The sequence below is a fragment of the Pestalotiopsis fici genome (genome assembly GCF_000516985.1).
Source record: "Pestalotiopsis fici W106-1 unplaced genomic scaffold PFICI_Scf_1, whole genome shotgun sequence".
Lineage (NCBI taxonomy): Eukaryota > Fungi > Ascomycota > Sordariomycetes > Amphisphaeriales > Sporocadaceae > Pestalotiopsis > Pestalotiopsis fici.
The window spans coordinates 7,184,364-7,203,479 of NW_006917091.1; the positions used below are offsets into that span (position 1 = coordinate 7,184,364).

The 19,116-nt window shown below is 49.1% G+C and overlaps 6 protein-coding genes across 6 annotated transcripts; 3 read left to right on the forward strand and 3 right to left on the reverse strand.

Annotated features, from left to right (window-relative positions):
* Positions 1 to 5: 5 nt before the first annotated feature.
* Positions 6 to 1,130, forward strand: PFICI_02099 (uncharacterized protein; the record flags this gene model as incomplete). The annotated part of the gene is made up of 1 exon (XM_007830680.1): positions 6 to 1,130. One exon carries the CDS (start codon positions 6 to 8, stop codon positions 1,128 to 1,130), a length of 1,125 nt encoding a protein of 374 aa, XP_007828871.1.
* A 207-nt stretch (positions 1,131 to 1,337) lies between these two features.
* Positions 1,338 to 2,803, reverse strand: PFICI_02100 (uncharacterized protein; the record flags this gene model as incomplete). The annotated part of the gene is made up of 3 exons (XM_007830681.1): positions 1,338 to 1,964; positions 2,111 to 2,240; positions 2,343 to 2,803. The coding sequence occupies 3 exons, from the start codon at positions 2,801 to 2,803 to the stop codon at positions 1,338 to 1,340; spliced, it is 1,218 nt and encodes a 405-aa protein (XP_007828872.1).
* Positions 2,804 to 7,305: 4,502 nt separating this feature from the next.
* On the forward strand, positions 7,306 to 9,547 carry PFICI_02101 (uncharacterized protein; the record flags this gene model as incomplete). The annotated part of the gene is made up of 2 exons (XM_007830682.1): positions 7,306 to 9,006; positions 9,065 to 9,547. 2 exons carry the CDS (start codon positions 7,306 to 7,308, stop codon positions 9,545 to 9,547), a joined length of 2,184 nt encoding a protein of 727 aa, XP_007828873.1.
* An 869-nt stretch (positions 9,548 to 10,416) lies between these two features.
* PFICI_02102 (uncharacterized protein) lies at positions 10,417 to 10,776 on the reverse strand (the record flags this gene model as incomplete). Its single annotated transcript, XM_007830683.1, has 1 exon — positions 10,417 to 10,776. The coding sequence occupies one exon, from the start codon at positions 10,774 to 10,776 to the stop codon at positions 10,417 to 10,419; it is 360 nt and encodes a 119-aa protein (XP_007828874.1).
* Positions 10,777 to 10,854: 78 nt separating this feature from the next.
* PFICI_02103 (uncharacterized protein) lies at positions 10,855 to 11,781 on the reverse strand (the record flags this gene model as incomplete). Its single annotated transcript, XM_007830684.1, has 2 exons — positions 10,855 to 11,064; positions 11,125 to 11,781. 2 exons carry the CDS (start codon positions 11,779 to 11,781, stop codon positions 10,855 to 10,857), a joined length of 867 nt encoding a protein of 288 aa, XP_007828875.1.
* A 2,573-nt stretch (positions 11,782 to 14,354) lies between these two features.
* PFICI_02104 (uncharacterized protein) lies at positions 14,355 to 16,780 on the forward strand (the record flags this gene model as incomplete). The annotated part of the gene is made up of 2 exons (XM_007830685.1): positions 14,355 to 14,492; positions 14,543 to 16,780. The coding sequence occupies 2 exons, from the start codon at positions 14,355 to 14,357 to the stop codon at positions 16,778 to 16,780; spliced, it is 2,376 nt and encodes a 791-aa protein (XP_007828876.1).
* Positions 16,781 to 19,116: the final 2,336 nt, after the last annotated feature.

Genomic DNA, 19,116 nt, shown 5'->3' on the forward strand with positions numbered 1-19,116 from the left:
CTCCAATGCAATCTCCCTTCAGGGCTAAAGGGACCGAGCAAAACCAGTCACATAGGTCGGCCGATACGCGAAACTCCGAGGGCAAAAAGCACGAAGCCACATCCCAGGAGTATAAGTCATCAGATCGGTGGGCGCGAGGGTCTAAGAACACAGAGCAAATTCCACGAGGCATGCGGGAGTCAAATATTGCAACATCCAATTCCAAGGCCCATCCGGAGCCGTCGGGCACAAACGGTCGTGGCCATACGCATGGCAAAGATCGCAGCTCTCATCATCGGGAATCGAAAACCCACGATCGGGAAGGTCAGAAGTCGCGGGGAGCCGTCTCTAGAAGACCCCATGGTCGCGAAGATGAAGACGCAAAACACCAGAGCCGTGATGCCAAAGCGCGCGATGGCGGCGAGTCCAAGAACCGGGAGTCAAGAAGCCGAAGGCCCAGAGAAGGCAATGCAAGGGATAGAAGCCAAAGAGATGCCGGTTCGACATCGCGGGTCCCCCCACTCACTCGTAGACCGATATGGGGAGAGCGAGGCGAAGACACATGTGCGCCCAATCACAAAATTTTGAGAGACAAGGCGCCTGATCACACGGATGCGCCCTGGTATGTTCGCATGTGGATAGCGGCATACATGCGTTACCGTGGGCTAGACGACAATTTGGCGGCTGGCGTCCATTACACGGGTGCCGAGTTTTACGAGCTCAGTCTCGAAGATGTGGTCGAGTTATTCATCCATAAATGCGGCGTCAAGGATAAAGAGGCGCAGATATTAGGGCGCGATGTCTGGGAATGCGTTCATGTGAGTTTCAAGGCATTTGGAGCGTTCCTGGCATTCACTGCAAAACATAATCCAGCTAAACTCTCTGCACAGATTAAACAACCATCTACATCAGATTTGACAAGCCTTCAAAGGTATGCAAACTTTGTGGGAGAAGATGTGCAGCGACTTCATGATTTGGTTGCGAAAGACTCGGGAGTGTTTACGCGTATATTGAGCATTTTCTTTTGGGCGAGGGCATTCATCAAGATGATTGCTATGACTTATGTTGGAATAATATTTGCCGTTATTGTTATTGGATGTATATCAGTCTTTGTTTTCGAGTCGGAGAAAGCTAAGAAAGCCCAGGTTTGAAAAATATCATGTTTTTAATTTATATTATCTAGCTGTTCTTAGAATGTCTGTGGTGTTTCTGTGTTCTCCTCGAAGCAAGATTACAAAGTTTCGCTGAAAGTGGCGCAAATGTCTCAACATTTGTTCGATCGGTTCATCCTTTCGTATGAACCCAAGTATCCCATAATATCTGCTGACTCCTGATTCGCACGAGCTATATAGTTCTCTTCATCGAGCCTTTCGCTTGACCAGCTTCTGCTCTCTGCGCCTGGCCTTGATGTCCTTGTCAATCTTTTCACGATCTCCGTCTACGTCTTCTTGTACTCTCTGCTTTAGATGTGCCATGAGCTTTTCAAAGCCATCTAGCGTCAAGGCATTATTGTTCCTCAGCCGTTCCGCTACCACGTGATGCATTGCCGCCTCCGTCTTCTCCCCAAAGCTACTCCAGAAGAGCCCCCAAACACGACCTAGGGCGGGGTGTATTTTGCTGTGGGCAACAACCCTTGCCCATGCATCCTTGGACTTTCGTAAGGCCTTCTTGGATGGCTTCAGCTTGTTCTGCAACAGAAGATTGTAGCGTTTGCTGATGCGCTTCATGACATCTGAACGCACATGTGACCAGTGATGGAAATGTGGTTGAGGAGATTCATGGTTATACGTTCCCATCACTTGCTCCCAGAATCTCTTATGAGGACTCAACTCGTCGTCATCTCGTACTAGATAGTCTTCCTCGAACCGACTACAAATGTCAAGAAGACGGCGTTGGTTATCCCGATCTATCCTGACATGGTATCTCGTCGAGGCAGGCAACTGCGGTCCAGGGGTGGACAATTCATCACAACTTTCCTCGGTAACCTTTCGGGAATGTCAGATATGGCAATATGAAGAGAATTTTCCGATACGTAAAGAAATGCACGTCAGAAATGAGATTCCTTTGACTGGGAAGCGCAAATTGAATATTCTTCGAGCAGATGCTCTGTTTTGAAGCGATTAAAACTTACTTGTTGAGCTACAGATTCAACGTCGGCGTGAGCTTGTCCAGCAGAGTTCGAGGAAAGATGTAAGCTACGCTGATAAAGCTCAGGCTCTGGACTGGGGGTAGACTGGATGAGAATAGGTTTACGAGAAGATCTGTATTAATATAGAGTTATGTCAGTGTTAATATCTCGTCTTCGAGGAGCTGTTTGGGAATTGCGAGTGTCGGTATCACAATATCTTGGTCGAGGTACATACCCTGCCTTCGGGGAAATGGTTGTTGGAGGCTCATCTCGACTCTGTGCAGCCACAGGCGCCAATACTTGTGAGTCTGTTGCATTCAGGACTGGTCGGGGAGTCACAAGTCTCCTGTCGTGCTCGCGGTCATGGTACCCTCCGGGGCGAGGGACAGTACTCTGGACGTTGTTTTGCACAGAAATGGTGGAATGCTGGGATTTGTGACTGGGCGTAGACGCCTGCTGCTTGTACTGGCTTTGAGCTCGAAAATATCTCGATCCTCGGGGCGATCGCTGGTCTACCCGCCTGCGTTGATCTGGAGGTGGCACATATCGGTCGATTGGTCGACGATATCGTGTGGGAGTGGCTCGAGGGTGTCTGGGCTGAGTGCCAAAGGGATTCGAGTGTTGAGGGTCATCCTGCAGCAGCCGCGCAGGCATCGATCTGCTTCTACTGCCTCGAAAGCCGGAAGGACGAGACATTGAGACAGATTTCTCTCTGACAAGCGCACCGTCACCAAGAGGTTCTTGATCGTAAACTCGTACTCCTTAATCGGCCGTTAATGGTGTCAAATAGAGTTCAGTATTTGAGGTTGCAGTTGAAAGAATTCAAGAAACCATCCCACAGGCGACAATTGGCCTCAAAGTAACTGGCAAGAACGATGATCTGAGGTGCAAACTCGTTTTCATGGGGAATGGAAAGTGCGAATTAGAATGGGCAGAAGTGCTGAAGCAATAGTATACTTGATACATATGTAGGTTATGGAAAGCACAATGCCTAAATGTGGACAATCATGGTTCGATATCAAGTCCAATTATTCCTGTCGCAATGAACTGCAGTCCACTGCATGAATATACAGCATTCGAGGTTCGAACATCGCGCGTCACGTAAAGCGCTGCCACGTCAAAGTGCACGCAGATTTTTTCTTGCTTGCGCGTAAACGGATGCTTCTCCCTTGCCCAAGTTTTACTTTTTCTCGAAGAATTTTTTTCTTCTTCTTCACGACCAACGCGTGAAGAGTGTGTGATCCATCACATCTACGGAAAATCTAACCGCGTAGCACATTCTTTGACTTGCATCTCATATTCACAAATGGGCAACGGGCAGTGAGATCCGTCGTTTGGTGGTCAACAGGATACTGTTCTTGGGGAGAGTATCATCATTGGTCGCCAAAATGTATGCAGCCTTGTGATTGTATACTCAAACCCACAGTCAAGCATATGAGGGAAGGTAGGTGTATTACTGCTCTGCGTAATGTAATCTACTTGCCCCAAGATCCTTGACATCACACCTTTGTGTGGGCAACAAATCGGTCCTACAGGCAGGTTGTCGAGGTAAAGCAAGGTAGGCCGTTTGAGCGCACGATCTTGATCTTCAGACGGTACCTACATTGGTAGGTACATGGTAATTCATGATCGAGTCTCCTTGCAATGGGACTTTGCAGAAAAAGAGGTACGTGATGTACGAGTTAGACACTGTGTGGTGCGTTGGAAGGCCTACCATCAACGTGCGGTCGAGTCAAGGTAAAAGCAATCAGGTGCCTGGTCTCGATCGCACATAACCTTAAATGGCCATTATTAATGTGCGTGACAGGGCATCATGGCACTGTATGTACACATGCAGGTACAGCTATCTCAAACGCCCCAGTGAATCCTGAATCAGCAAGAATGCACATCAAAATCACTGACCAGTTAGAAAAGCCATGTGTGAGCAGAGCAATTTCCGAATAATGCAGGTCTCACATGCGGCATAATCCGTCATTGGTCGGTATAAACGCCTGCATATTATCGAGATTGGGGCACGTTCCTACCTACACCGTGTGATATATCTACACCCAGCGATAGCCACCAGGCAAGCCAGGCATGCCACGAGAACTTTTATGCACATGCGAATTGCCATGGACTCAGGATTTCCGGAGACTGCGGCGGCACAAAGATGCACTTTCTCCTAGTGAGAGAGTTGTACGATTGAGTAATCTCGGTATTGGGTACGCTTGTTTTGATCACATTGAACGAATGCTACAAATTCGATGCAAAAGTAATTCCAGGTGATTCGGACTCGCGCTTCCGGCACCTAATTATAGCTTTTGGCAAATTGAAATAACCTTGTTGTAATGCCGAGGAGCTCGTCATGTGTCAGAGCTTTGAGGGATCGTGGGATAATGTACGTATATATAGCATGTTTGCTATTTCCCCCTGTTTTTATATGAGCAGACTGTATTTGGTCTTTTCTTTGATTTGATACGGAGCAGATGTGTGCCATTCGAGGGCGTTATCCATTCAATAAATCTCATTCTGAGAAGTTCAGAGTGTTGGCTGCCATGGCAATGAGGAGATGTACCATTGAAACATTGACCAGTCGGTACACTGAACTTCGTACGTACTCCATGCACATGTGGTTAATGTACAGGTAAATTGCGGCGTCGTTAGCATCCGGCCGGCGGCAGCCACCCGCCTTCTCCAGAAACCACAAATAGGGACTACTGTAAGTGTAGCCGTGAAACGTCAAACAATACATTTGATTATCCGTAGGCCTGGTGAGGCTCCATGCTCAATCGCAATAGCTGTAACGGGAGAGGCATACCAAAAGTCTGTGAGCCGCGATGGCTCAATCGGACCGGCATCAAAGGGTGCCAATAATAGATGCGGGTCCGTGGAAGCTTCTTCCAAACTTCAGCGATTCAAATTCCCATATTCCACGTAGGTACTAATCAGCAGTCCATTTCCCCCCATATTAAAGTCAAGCAACTGTGTCCACGTCCACGAGCTCACTAATGTTGCTCACAACTCATTAATCGGCTGGCTGCAAACTACATACTACTAGCAGTTGGACCTCCAGAGTCTGTCTTCCTTTGCTACACATTGAACTAACATTGCCAATGCAATAAGCAAGAAAAGTCTTTTCCTCCTCAATCAGCGGGCGCCGCTTACGACAACTGATCCAATACGGAATAGTGTCCTAAATGACACCCCTTATATGATCATACCTCCACACCTCCGAATTCATCAGCGATCCCCGACATTGCAAATTAGCGCTCCACGTCCATACAATGTTTTTTACCCAAGGCCAATGGCATCTTCTCCACTGCCATCGTCTGGGCGTGGTAATCCTTCTTCTCTAGCAGCAATTCTAGGGGGCTAGACCACGAAGCCGGCGGCGGTGTCCAGCCAGCGACAGGGGCTGATCAAGGACGGTGAATGGGCTAAGATGGAACTAGTCGTCTCCTTTTTTCGCGCTTGTGGGCTTTAGGTGTCGCTTCGACTGCAAGCATTTTCCCCCCTTTGGAGGGGAATCCGAACCGCATCGTCATCATCATTAACTACTATCGCAGCGAGCAGCATCTATCTCGGTGCCAATTTTGAATTCCCCAGGCAGTAGTATTTTGGCATATGCTGTTGACAACCTAGTCCAAGCATCACATCACCTTCCGCTGGTCCCGCGCCCTTCGTTTGTTCCGCTCGCTTGATCCCGTCGCTCTTTATTCTAGATTTTCTGGGGTTGTTGGTCCGCATCATTCCAATTCTGTCTTGTGCTCACCTTCTCTGTTTCTTTTCCGGTTGACTCCTACTTGCCTTTTCATTACCTCTACATACCTGCAGGCATTGATCGCAAGCCACTCACTCACTCGAATCATTCGCTCGCTCTCACTATTACGCATCTACACCAACTATTGACCGTCTCTCGTTTCTCGGTGCAAAGAGTTCCATAATCTGTCATATCTTTCTTTCCTAATTTCTATTGATCTTAATACTCGAACCGCTCGTCGGCTTTTGGACCATTAGCGCCTCCCACAAGCTATCACGCTCTGTGGTTATTCACCATCTCGAACTTGGTTACAAGCAGCGCTAGCTCGGCCTTTTGCGTGTGTGTTGGTTGACCATCCGCACATACAAACCAAGCAGACAATTACAACACTGGGTGTTCAAATTCATCATACTTTGCTGTGTAAGTTCTATATATCAATAATTCTTTGCCATCCCGTGCTGGGTCAATCGAACCGATCAAGAAGGATGTCCCTTGGCGTAGACCCTGCGTCAACCTTCGTCTGATCTTTGACCCCTTTGAAACGCCCGAGCACGAACCGTTCAGACCAAACACAACGGCCGCTGACCTCATTTCTCTGGTATTATAGTAGCTGCTTTTTTCGCAGCCACTGTGAATACAAATATCAAACGCGTCACTTCAAGATAGCGTTGCCACTAGTCATTGAAGCCCAGTTTGCCTGCGCTCTTGAAGAGGAAGCATTGTGTTCTTCTTCCAAGTGTACCATTCAAGTGGCTTGGCATCCCGCCTTGTATCTTGCATCATCCCTAGCACAGCCATCGCTTCATCACCTGGCGTGCACAACGCTTCCCAAGGGGCTGTCTAACCAGGATCGTGAGACACTTTGGATTCCCAATTCGACTTGTCAACCACCACAAGCTTGCAAATCAGGGACCTCTTGAACTTCACGACCCCAACAGGAATACAATTGTTTGCTGCGGTTCTTGCCAGACTTGATCCGTTGCTGTGTCCGATAAGCTTAAACCACTGTAAGCCAGCACTGCCCCTGCCCCTTCCCTTGCTGCATCACAAAACGAGGGGACCGAGGTCTGGTTGTTTTCCATTCACTGCGCGAATGCCTCTATTCTGATAAGCACAGCGCTGGTATCCGGAATCCTGGGCCACCTGTCTGTGCTGCTTGCTCAGTTCCACGACGGACGCCTTCCCTCCCCTTGACACACCCCAGTACTATCGCGCAACGTCAATGACATTTGACTAACCTTCGCAACCAAACATCAGCTCAAACGAAACCGCTGGCTCGCCCATTCGTGAAATCAATTATAACAGTCACGTCATTCGTACCGACTCAACCACGACGGGCATTGCTGCGAAATAACCGCTGGTTGCCTAGGATCGACGTGCTTGATAATCGCCCACTTGAATGGCCGATAATGCGAACATGAGTTACGAAGAATCACACCTGGGGGCTTTAGACATGCACATGGTTGTGCCGAGCCCTGGATCACCGCCCGGCATGACCTCTTCTAAGTCTTCCAAGACTTCTTCCTTGCAATCCTTTGGGTCCGACGACGATAGCAGTGTGTTGGCAGATGCCGGACATTTTGAAGAGATTGGACTTGACGATGACACAATCACTATCGACAATGCACACTCACGTGATATTAGCCAGGCCAAGCCTGCCTTGAATCCATACAGCAACTCGTTCACCAGCGATCTCCGTGCACAATCAGCCAGACATCTTAGCAGCAAGACACACACTGCGCAGCCCACCGGGGCTCGAGATGCCTCTCGCCCAGCATCGCAGAGGAACATTACTTCTACACAAAAAACCCGTGCCAACTTCCCGGCACTGTCCACCCAGTTCAGAGACACGAGCACTCAGGGGCTCAGTAATATTGGACCACAGCAACGATCGCATCCGCTTCCCGTCCGCAGTCTCTCGGCCCGCCCGGCGTCGGCCGTGGGCTCCAATCGCCGTCATCGAAGTCCGAGTCCTAATCTTTCTCTACGCTCACTGAGCCCCCAAAACCCCGGTCTTTCATTGAAGCCACGCAGGAGTAGTTGGCAGTCGGCAGTTGAAAGAAAATCTGTCATCGAACTTGAGCAGGAGTGCGACGACGACGAGGACGATAATATCCCGGAGGGTGTCATTCTCGACAATGTTCCTATTTCACCACGGCCAGCAGTGGAACGTCCCGCAAGTCGACCAGTCTCGGCGTCCACTTCCCCGAACAGGCAACCCAAAGAAAGAGTACGCAGTGTAGGAAATGGCACGCCGCCCGTGGCAGTCGCGCAAGGCTCGCTGCGGTCCCCCACCTGGAGGTCCGAATCCTCATCAAGAGAATCCCCAAAGTCACCGGCGATGTATCCATCCCCCCTCAAGGGTCGTGCCAAGAGCTGGAACTCTGCTTTGTCAGATCTAAGTGCTGAAGCCAAAGCGCTGACCGAGAAGTTGGAGGAGCACTATGACGAGCTGGATAAGATTGATTCGGCCGATGGGACGCGCCGCCCCTCACCCAAGCCACGAGTCAAGTCAGCTTTGGCTGAACTACCACCGCTCCGCAGAACAAATATCATGATTGACCCCCTCCCGATTTCGAAGGAGAAAGAAGCCGTTCTTTCTCGTACACGTCCCTCCTGGCTTCCACCCAAAGATCCTGCTGAGGAGAAGAGACATATCAAGGAATATCAGAAGATGATGGCAAACAGTGTCGATGCCGAGCAACGTCGACAAGCCGCAAGGAAGGAAAAGGACAAGTCCAAGGATGCCAGAGCGAGCGACTTGACTCGCGTCTGGGAGGACGATGTCCTGAAGAGATGGAACGTAGCCATCCGTGAGCGACGAACGAGAGAGCTTTGGTGGAAAGGTGTTGCTCCACGAGCTCGCGGCAACGTGTGGTCACAGGCTATTGGGAATGAACTCGGCCTTACTGAGACGAGCTTCCAGGCTGCTTTGAGCCGGGCGCAAGAGCTAGAAGCTCGCGCCGAACAGGCAAAGTCGAGCCCCGAGGAGCAAAGCAAGGTTGATTGGCTTCGGGCCATCAAAGCCGATGCTTCTGGAAGAACATGGGGTGATTTGAACATATTCCAAGTTGGCGGGCCTTTGCACCAGCCGCTGGTGGATGTCCTCAGTGCCTACGCCATGTACCGGAGCGACATCGGTTACATCAATGGCTGCAACGTGAGTAATACCATGAGATTGCCAATCCATCTGCCATGACTAACACTAAAGTCACCAGACCATTGCTGCTATCCTGCTCCTCAATCTACCCTCCGCCACAATGGCCTTTATTGCACTTGCCAACGTGCTCAACAGGCCTTTGCCTCTCTCATTTTACGCTTCCGACAGCGGCGGAAAAGCCTCCGCTTATAACCTCTTACTGCAAACACTCAAGACGAAGAGCCCCCAGCTTCACAGACATCTCACCAAGGCAGAGCTTGCTCTCGACCCGGAGGATTACCTATACAATATCTTCACTGGATTGTTCACGCAACATCTCTCTCTCGATGAGTGTACCCGATTGTGGGACGTTTATGTTTTTGAGGGTGACGCCGTACTTGTGAGAGCAGCCGTTGCATTGCTGTCGCAGCGCGAACCTTCCTTGCTCGCTGCCCACAGCCGCACCGCCATTTTGAAAGCTTTAGCTGAAGGCGGCCAAAAGGTAGTTCAGGGTCGAGAAGACGAGTGGATGCAGTTGGTTCGAGAAGCCGGCAAGGCTTGATCAACCTTTGCCCACGACTACTTTGTATCTCTTCTATAATACTTGGTCGCTTGCTTATGCCTGGCTTTTGGTCTACATCTGGCAAACAGCTCACATGATGCAATTCACTGTATATACTATGACCCTATGCTTTCGGCTGGCGTTTATTTTTCCGGGGGTTGATAAAAAGAAGGGGCATCTGACAGGCTCAATCTAGTGCAGACGGGCCATGCAAAGTCATGATTTTGGTTTCCTTTCAGGGTGTAGTACATAGACGGAGAAGGGTGTTAATTGCTAATTAACATGAATATACTCTCGAAGATATGATTTATTATTTTTATCGCCAATGAGTGCTCATCAAAATTCGCGCAATCGTCAAGCAAGTCATGTGATGGAGTTATCCTGCAATATTGTGGTAATCACAACAAGGGTTTCGACAAAAGGGCGACCAATGGCCAAGCATAGGATTTGGCTGTTTTGGGTTGGCTTATACATGTACATTGGGATGGTCTTTGATTACGTGTGATTTCTTGAACTCGAGATATGGGCACAGCTTGGTACCAAGGGACCAAGGTTAAGCGTGAATAGCACAACTGAAATTACTCAAATACTGAAATAGCCAGACAGCCGCGGTATATACATGTCCCATCCCTTCTGTTGACATGATGATCTTTCCCATGTCGCAAACCAGGAGCTCTTACTCAAAGACAATGATGACACGCAAGACACGCAAGACCATACACATATCCATGCCTCAGTACTGCTTCAAACCACAAGACCACATATCCACCACACCTTTACGCAGCTTCAACCGAGGACAACAACTCCAGCTTTGCCAGAATCGCGTCCGTGAACAACTTGGACAAGAACGATATAACAAGAACACATGCCTAACCATTTCTCTTTCGCTTGTCGCCCAAGACTGCCGGAGTGGTGACTCTCTTGGAACCAGCGCTCTCATGGCCACGCTCCGTGGCGTCCTTCTCGGCGGTCGCCCATGCTTTGATCTTGCTGATCACAGCATCTGTTTTGATTCCAGATCCAATGACCTGATTCAGGGCCTGTCTGACCATTCCCCCAAACGACAACCAAAAGTCGTCTCCGCCTGACTGCAGGGTTTTGTGGGCGTTGCGGCGGATCATGATGCATGCCCATCTGTGCATCACACGACCCAAGTCATCGATCTCCCGCCGGGGTTGAAACCGCTGGCTGCGGATGATATCGTTGTGACGGTCCTTGCAAAGGTTCATCACGTAGTCGCGTGCGAACCTCCAGTCGCTGAAGCGTTTGCTTTCGCTTTCTTCATTGAAACGTCGAGCGACCTTTTCCTAAAAGGCCTGGTCTGGGGTCATCTCCGAGTCGTTTGAGAGAAAGTATTCACTTTCAAACGAAATACAAATCTCAAGAAGACGGATTTTGCGGTGTGCGGGGAGCCACCAGGCATCAGTGGGCTCGACGTAAGTTGGAGACTTGTTAATGGACTTGCGCTTTGATGGGGCACGGGAGACTAGAGGAGATGGCTCCTCTTCGGATGATTCCTTACATAAATGTCAGTTTATGATATGTTGTGCAAGTGAAGTGAATGATGTATTGCTTACCTCGCGCTCCTTTGGCTGAATTGTAATAGTCGGTCGGGCATGATTGTTTGCTCGCACGTTGGACGATTTTCCTGGAGTGCTAGCTACTCCTTGGCTGATACTGTTCGTTCCGGCGTTCTTGACCTCAGAAGCGACGTCGCTAATGAGCGGAGGTGTGCTTTCGAGCACAATAGGTCTACTTTCGTCGCCATCGCTTTCAGAGACTGGAGCATTGGTGACGGTGGTTGTCTGTGGCAAAGTGCCCTGGCGAACGCCGACGTGCGCATTACCACGTCGGGCTGTGAACCGGCCTCTTTTAGCTGGGCTGCCAGAGGCAATTGGCTGTGATCCAAACTGGGAACCTCTGTCGTTGGCAGAGAGACGCGCATGACCATGCTGAGTGTCTCGTTGGATGGGGACAGGTCGCAAGCCGCCCGAGACCGGTTGCGTCTCAGTCAACACTCCAGAGGCAGCATTGCGCACATTGACCTGACCTGTGCCCCGGTTGAAGTTGAGCGACTCGCGATCGGGTCGAAGGTTTGGGATTCCTCTGTATCTGGATGATGGTGCGGGTGAAGCCTCGTGACGGCGAAAGGGTTGTTGCTCCATTGGACCACGACTTGGCTGGTATCCACCGCGAACTCGATGATTGCCACGGCGATTATGGTCACTCCCCATCTTGCAACAACACTTCTTTGATTGTGTCCAAGGGTGACCAACTTGAAGGGGTTTAATGGAAGGAAAGGTACCAGTTGTATTCGCCAGATGGCGCAAATACTCGTGGCGGTTGGTGAGTGATCTTAGGCGGCAAAGAGGAATGAGGGCAGAGGTTTGCTGAAACAGAATGAATTCTGGCTGTTTCGTTGCCTACGCAACAATAAAGGCGCTTGAATGGCTTGAAGCCTGATGTTGTGCGTGTTTGATTTTTCAAACTACCTAGGTAGGTAGTGTGGCTGAAGAAAAGGATTTTGAGGAAGGCACCGATGAAGCTGTGCAAACGACCACAATGTGAACTCCACGTGCAAATCCTAAATAATCAATCACCTGCTAAATACAACTGAAGCACAAATCTGGAGGATGCTACTGCTTGGGTTTCAATCTTTGTTACCATCTATTTTCTTCCAGCACTTTATGGAGATCGGTGACAGTTTTTTGTTGGTTGACTGAAGTGATCAATCCGCCTAAGGCAGGCATGTGCCACCATAGTATTCAAGTCAGCCTTGTGAGGACCTTCACATTTGAACTCGAGGTAGTTGCCCCTTCATCCCCCTAACTTCCAGGCAACAATGGCAATCACAAGAGGCAAGATACGAAAACGCTGCCTGAGTGCATTTCATCACTTTAAGAAAAAGGTGAGCAGCACAAAATAATAATTGAGAGTACCCGGAGTCTTGATACATCATAACACGGCATGCGCTTTCCTCATGATGACCTTTGACGGCTGAGGATGGAAGACATCTGGGAAATCAACCAGGAAGTCACCTAACATGCAGTTATTACTTTCAAAGTTGTGACGGTGCACCTCGACTAGACAACTAGTGATTCGCGAAGGCCTGCAGAGATGCTTTATTTGTCATGGCCTCACCACGTTTATGCTGAATGAGTATTGGTATCAAACATCCAACCAAGTGTTGACATCCATACATATTGGAATTGTCGTCATCTCTGCCTGCCAGGCGTGAACTGCCCAAGATGACTAACTGCAACAACTAAACTGGTCCCGATAAAACCAAGAAACACTCTTGCAACAAGTGACTGTGAGCGTTGCAATGAACAGAAAGAGAGTAAGAATTTCGAGGACTCTCTAATGTCCATTCGCCTTGAATGGAATCACAAGAGATGTGTGGAACGGACTCGTCAGCAAATGGCCTGCCTGGCTTGACCATCCCGACCCTCCTGGCCAGAATATCCTCAATTTCAATGCCATCCACACCTGTTGATATCATACCGCTTCTGGTGAATGATACGAGCTGTCAATGTGATGACTGCAAACGACTGCATCATGCGCTTCGGGCACCAATCTCACACGAGTTCACATTAAGACTAATCCTAAAGTCGTTTAAGCAAAAGCAAATGGCTTTTCCCCCCCTTCCTTACTATCTATCACTTTCCCACGAATCGGCAGTCCATACCTAATATCTATGGCGTTTGTGGGTTGAATGCCGACCATCATCCTGATTATTGCTTGCATCCATATCCAATCAGAGACAATCTTGAAAACATGAACATTTTTTTGCTGGAGAAGCAAAAAGAATTTGTACGTTTGTCGAGACTTGGGCACAATGGCCTGAAACCCCTTTTGACGCGTTGCGTCGCGTCGCGATTGCTTTCTACAGCAAAAGCAATTATCAAGAGGAGATATTGGTCCAGACCTATACAGTGCGTGAAAACTCAGCAGCTAGACCGGGGCGCTGTGAATGACTACCAGGTCTACGAGCTGTCTTGGCTTCGGTTAATTATACATCATATATTGTCGCCACACCACGTGTGGTGGAAATGTTGGTCGCCGTTTGACAAGAGCCTTGTTGGAACAGAAAAAAAACGAATCTCGCGGAACTTGCATGTGCACACGAGACATGTCACTTATACAGGTGGGTACAGACTTGTCCATTATTCTTCAACAATGTGTACAACCTCCACGGTGCGACCACAGAAAAAACCAGGCCACTCGCTCGTCATCATTTATTTTTTTTGCCTGCCACTGGCTGCAAGCACTCATTAACACGCACTGGCAAGACTGGGTATGATACACATGTATTGTTCTTAGGGATGTACTGGATTGTAACCTTTCTTTGGTGTGATTGCAACCGCAATAGTCCACAGAATGCTGATCCGTTCTCGAACTAATTACACGCATACAAGGGCCTCGGGTGCACACCTGTACAAGGCCTGCTGCTTCTTTGTTTGCAAAATAGCACAGATACCTGGGTCTGAGAGCTACTGATACGAACGACACAACAGCATTCGGATTAATGTGCTCGGCCAATAGTCTCAACGGCTCCATCTCCCACGCAGCTTACCCAAATCTATCTTCCTCTTCCATTGTTCACTCCTGTCGGTCACCATGAGCTCCAATGCTCACGCAGTGTTAGTCTACACTCAAGAACTCTGTGGTGCAAGTTTGTAGTCAGTTGTGACTCTTCGGCGCTTGGCAGTGTCTCCTCAACACTGTGTCCAAATCACAGCCGCATTGGATTTTCCCTCTATCTCTCTCTCTTTTTAAGTGAACACTGTGGAATAGAATCGGCAAGATGTCGCATTCGTCAGCCAAGATCAAGTCGGATTTGAACTCATTGGCCCGCAAGCCGAGAAAGAGCACACGCTCGACTAGGCGACTGGAAGACATTGATTTCCGCGAAGACAGTCAAGTTAATTACACGGACGAAGACGTAAGTTGGCACTTGCATGATTGAAAATAGCACTGTATTTATGCTGACAGGATTGTGAACTCGACCTGAAGGCGGATGACCAGACAATTCGTAGGTCAAAGAACAAAAAGAGAAGTTCTTCTCCTGACGAGGAGGAGATTCTATATGAGACACATACGACCACTGACGACAAGGACACTATTCTCTTCGAAACGCTGCGACAGAACATAGATAAGCTTTTTGACTCCGATTTGACGAAACTGGGACCAGACAAGGAGTTTTGGGAAGCGTGTTGCCGTCAATTAAGAATTGATCCGGCGGCAAGGCCATCCTTTAGGCAGTCCATCCTAAAGAAGAAACCCAAGACACGTATTCCCGATGACGCCTTGATACAGGAGTGGTGGCTGCTGTGGGATTGCTGGAACATGGAATTCCTCTGCCATAAAATCGCGACCTCAGTCAGCACACGTTCAACTGAAGAAAACGTGCCCGGAGCTGATGATCCTGAGAGTCACAAGATGCTCGTTTCCAATTTATGGATAGCGGTACAGGCTTTGAAAACGAAGCTGCGTGAGGATCATTCTTCGAAGGATTTGAATGCTATTCAGTCCATAGAGATGGATCTCAGCAACAGTGACGAGTATCATGATGTCAACGGCAACGAATCAGACAGCGCACAAGAGGGATCAGTGACTTCGCGACTGTCGCCTTACCAAGACAAGCCCAGTGACCTGGAAGGAATACTGACGCTCGTGAATGATAATATCGAGCAGCGATGGGTGAAAGGCATGTTGGCAAAGCTCGGTATTCCGAAAGAGATACCCAAACTCGAGACTTTTGAGGTCCTGCTGCACCAGGGAAAAGCCGTATTGGAAAAGCTGCCCCAAATTTCGAGCATTGAACTGGGCACACCTGCTAGTCGCACTGGTTGCCCAAATGGATCGCCAGTCCCTGGGAGGAGCACGCAAGATTCCGATAAGGAACTGCATGACTTTCCGTCCGAGACCCCAACTTCTGCTAGCCCTTCTGCCAGCAGCTCCGGAAAGTCTACTGCTGCTGCATGCAACACTCCACAATCATCGTCGCCACCGCCGACTGCATCGCCGCCAAAGCCGTTTGCACAACCGTCTTCACAAACGTTTGCACAATTGATGGGATTGTCAAAGACGTCTCGCCCGAGTCCCAAGGCTGTGGCAAGAGAGTTACAGTCACGAAATCTTCAGAGTGGCACGGGGCACAACAAGGCGTCCAAGCCGATGCCAAAGAGGTCAGACGATGACAATTGTAGCCAAGATGCAGCCGACACGCCCCTCGAAAGGCAGAGGCGGGAAGAGACACACCCTCACTTGCGCGCGGCGACCGAAAATTACCAGCGCAACAAAAAGAAGGTCAACAGAGGTGACATAGTATTGAAGCCCTCACACCTTGTCCCTCAGACTATGTGGAAGCCTGTGACTGGTACTGGTGCTCAGAAAGGGAAAAAGGTGGCATCCAACACGAGCAACATGCTTTCGCACCATCTTCCTGTCCATGACCAGCCACATCCAACTGCTGCTTCGAGTTCTAAGGCCGCTGTTCATAAAGACAATCATGGTTCTGATTGGGATTCAAACTGTACGGAATGCATTTTCCCATCTGACCTCTACGATGAAGACGACAACTCGAACGAAAATGATACTGAGACCCAGACTGACACCATTTTTGCGACAGCTAGTCCCATCAAAACAGATAGAGCAGGCAGCCGCGGTGTCTCAGACGACAATATACCTGAGCATGACGAAGACAGGTATTTCGCCACAACCCCAACCCCATCGTCTCCCCCCTCGAGCATCCCAGGAGCCAGTGTCAATGAGACAACCTCTCGCGGTGCAAGAAGGGAGAAGCAGAAGTTGAAGGCGATGAGAGAGAGACGGAAAAGGAATCGTAGAATGACCAGAGAGGGGCAAAGTGTGCAGCCGTCAAGTCCTCATGCAAAGCCTGTTCGCATAGAGCATGTTCGGTCGCCGACTTCTGTCAGGACCAAGCAACCCCAAAGCAGTAACAACCAGTCGCTGGCAAACCACGTCTCCTCAGACATACAGAACGGTTCCAATGATCGATCCAAAAAACGGAAGGCAAGCTCTCTTGTCGAAACGATCATTCCACAGGAGACACCTGACAACTCTGTCCAGGTGGCCAAGAAGCAGAAGAGGACCAGATCGCGGAAAAGAGCTGAGCGGAAGGCCATGAACGAAAAACTTGAGACATTACAGAGGCAAATAGAAGGGTTAGAGCAGAAGCTTTCTACCTTCCAACAGGCGAGTTTGTAGGATAGCGATTGTCGAGGTTCAGAAAACTGTGTATATATTTCCGAAGACGATGAGGGCGATTTTCTCGTAAAGCATCCTGCATATTCGCTCACGGGTTTACGGATGTCACCTAGAAAACTGTATCGAATATTCGAGGATATCATTGATATTTCCACTTACAAGTGTGTTTTGATCCTGAGAAGGAATTGCGATATAGTGGAATAAATCCAGATAGTATACTCGTTTTCTTACAGTCCCATCATTACCCGACTGCGACTGGCTGGGCATGAGTGTGATGTGATCACATGTCAAAAGACATGCTCCAGCTAGTAAAAGCTCACTGACTGCAATGCGTCGATACTTACTCTATACATATAAGTTAGACTGTATTATTCACTATTTTATCAGCCTACTAAGTAGGTACCTATGTAGTAGTAATTCCTGCATCTGCCACCTCGACTCGGTAGTAAGTGACGCAGCATTAGCAGTCAGACCGTGTTGAACGCTCCTCATTGTCAAATGGCGGGCGGATGGCGTCGCCACATGGGCTGGAACTGTGGACTTCCAGGTCTAACGAGCCAGAGCATCTTCCAAGCTTCGATTAGAAGCCCACTGTCAAGGAAATCTATCGCACGATGAACAGAAAATGAGCATTGTGGGCTCTTCGTTGTCACTCACTGCTTGCGCACCGTAGAGAGCGTGGAAACAATCTCCTTCATAACCCTGATACTTCTGGAAGCTTGAGAGGATTCAATGTTTTCATCCAATTCTTCCTCCCCGCGCCGCTTTCCCACACGTGGTTTAGCAGTGGCGGAGACGAGTGGAACGTAGAGGCTAGCATGGAAACTTGCAAATTTTAGCTTAGTCGGCGGGTCACAAAGCGGGAGACAGGGATGTAGCATCTCAACATTTTTTCTCGGTTCGGCAGAATAGCCACTAAGGATTTGCACTGGATCAAGGTAGCTGAACCGCCAGGACCTCCTGTGCAGCAGCTAGCACCTAAAGGTCCCCCAACAGAAAAGATGAGCCCCGTAAGAAAAGGTATGAATCCCGAAGAAAACAGCTGCCATCGCCGGAGTACACACCAATTTATGTACGTCCTAATGCAGCGGTACGTACACATGTACCTTGGGACGGCAACATCAGACATTTTCATGTTGAACTTGGAGATAGGTATTCAACGTGGCTGCCAAGTGATTAAAGTATATTAGTGGGTAGGTAGGTATGTACGATCACATGAAAAAAGCGTGCACTCTGTGTGTTTTTGCAACAACCAATTAAAGCCCGCTAATTGCCAGACAGGTGTGTACATGCATGCGTAGTGTTAGACGAACCCAGGTATCGAGGTGATGTGTCCGACGTGGAGGTAGCACAGGTAGGCATTGCACATTTGCTGGGGCGCCGGAATCAACGATGTTTACAACGGCCGTAAAAATATACAAATGGTTCATCAACGTTCAATATTTATAGCATGAGCCTCGAGGTCCGAGATTTTGTGCTGATAGCCATGCTCTAACAAGATAGACTGCGAGTATTGCCACGAAGGAAGCGTCTTCTCATCTGACATCGCACATTGATTGTCTTTGATTGTCTGGGCCATGGCGGGTCCTACGGGTACATACCAAAGCTTCGATCTAAAGACTGAGGCAGCGGCAACCTTGGAATATTCAGCGCCTCTTAGCCTGTGCTTAAAGGCGGTGAGAGCTCACAGTACTATGCAAAGTCAGTCGGACGGCCCGAGTGCTATCCACAAGAATTGATATGTGCAGGCCGACCTACAGAGTAATAATACATGTATCTGACATGTGTAGATGAGGATTTAATGCAGTTTATCAGCAGCACTTGACTACTTAACCTTCTTTAGCAGTGCTGTAACAAAATACGAACATTGCCAAATGTACCGACGTCCAGGGGCGCGTCAGGTAACCTCCATGTTAGCTGTATACCGATCTTCTGAAGGCAAGCTCGAGTGTGAAGATCATCGATTTCTGGAAAGTTTGACGCTTCTTTGCCTGTGACTGGCCAATTTGGTGCTGGGTTTCAGAGCTGCTTGCAGCGGGGCATCCCTGCTGAGACCCCTATCTCATGTGAGGGTCCCTGGCAGCAGCATTGATGTGTGTTCTGGTTCCTGATGAGTTGGTTTGACGCCGCGGATCTGCAGTCGTAGCTCCAATTCCCATAGACAAAAAGTGCCCCAGTCTCGGCTGGTTTGAGGCTGGGCTTTGCCAAGTTGCCCCCCAGATTCCACACAACAGGAGACGAATTTTTTTCCTGTCCCTCCCGTCCCAGACAAAGATCGGCCTTTGAACTATCCCGCCAGCATGAGTGATTATCATACAACCTCATTGGTCGGCTCA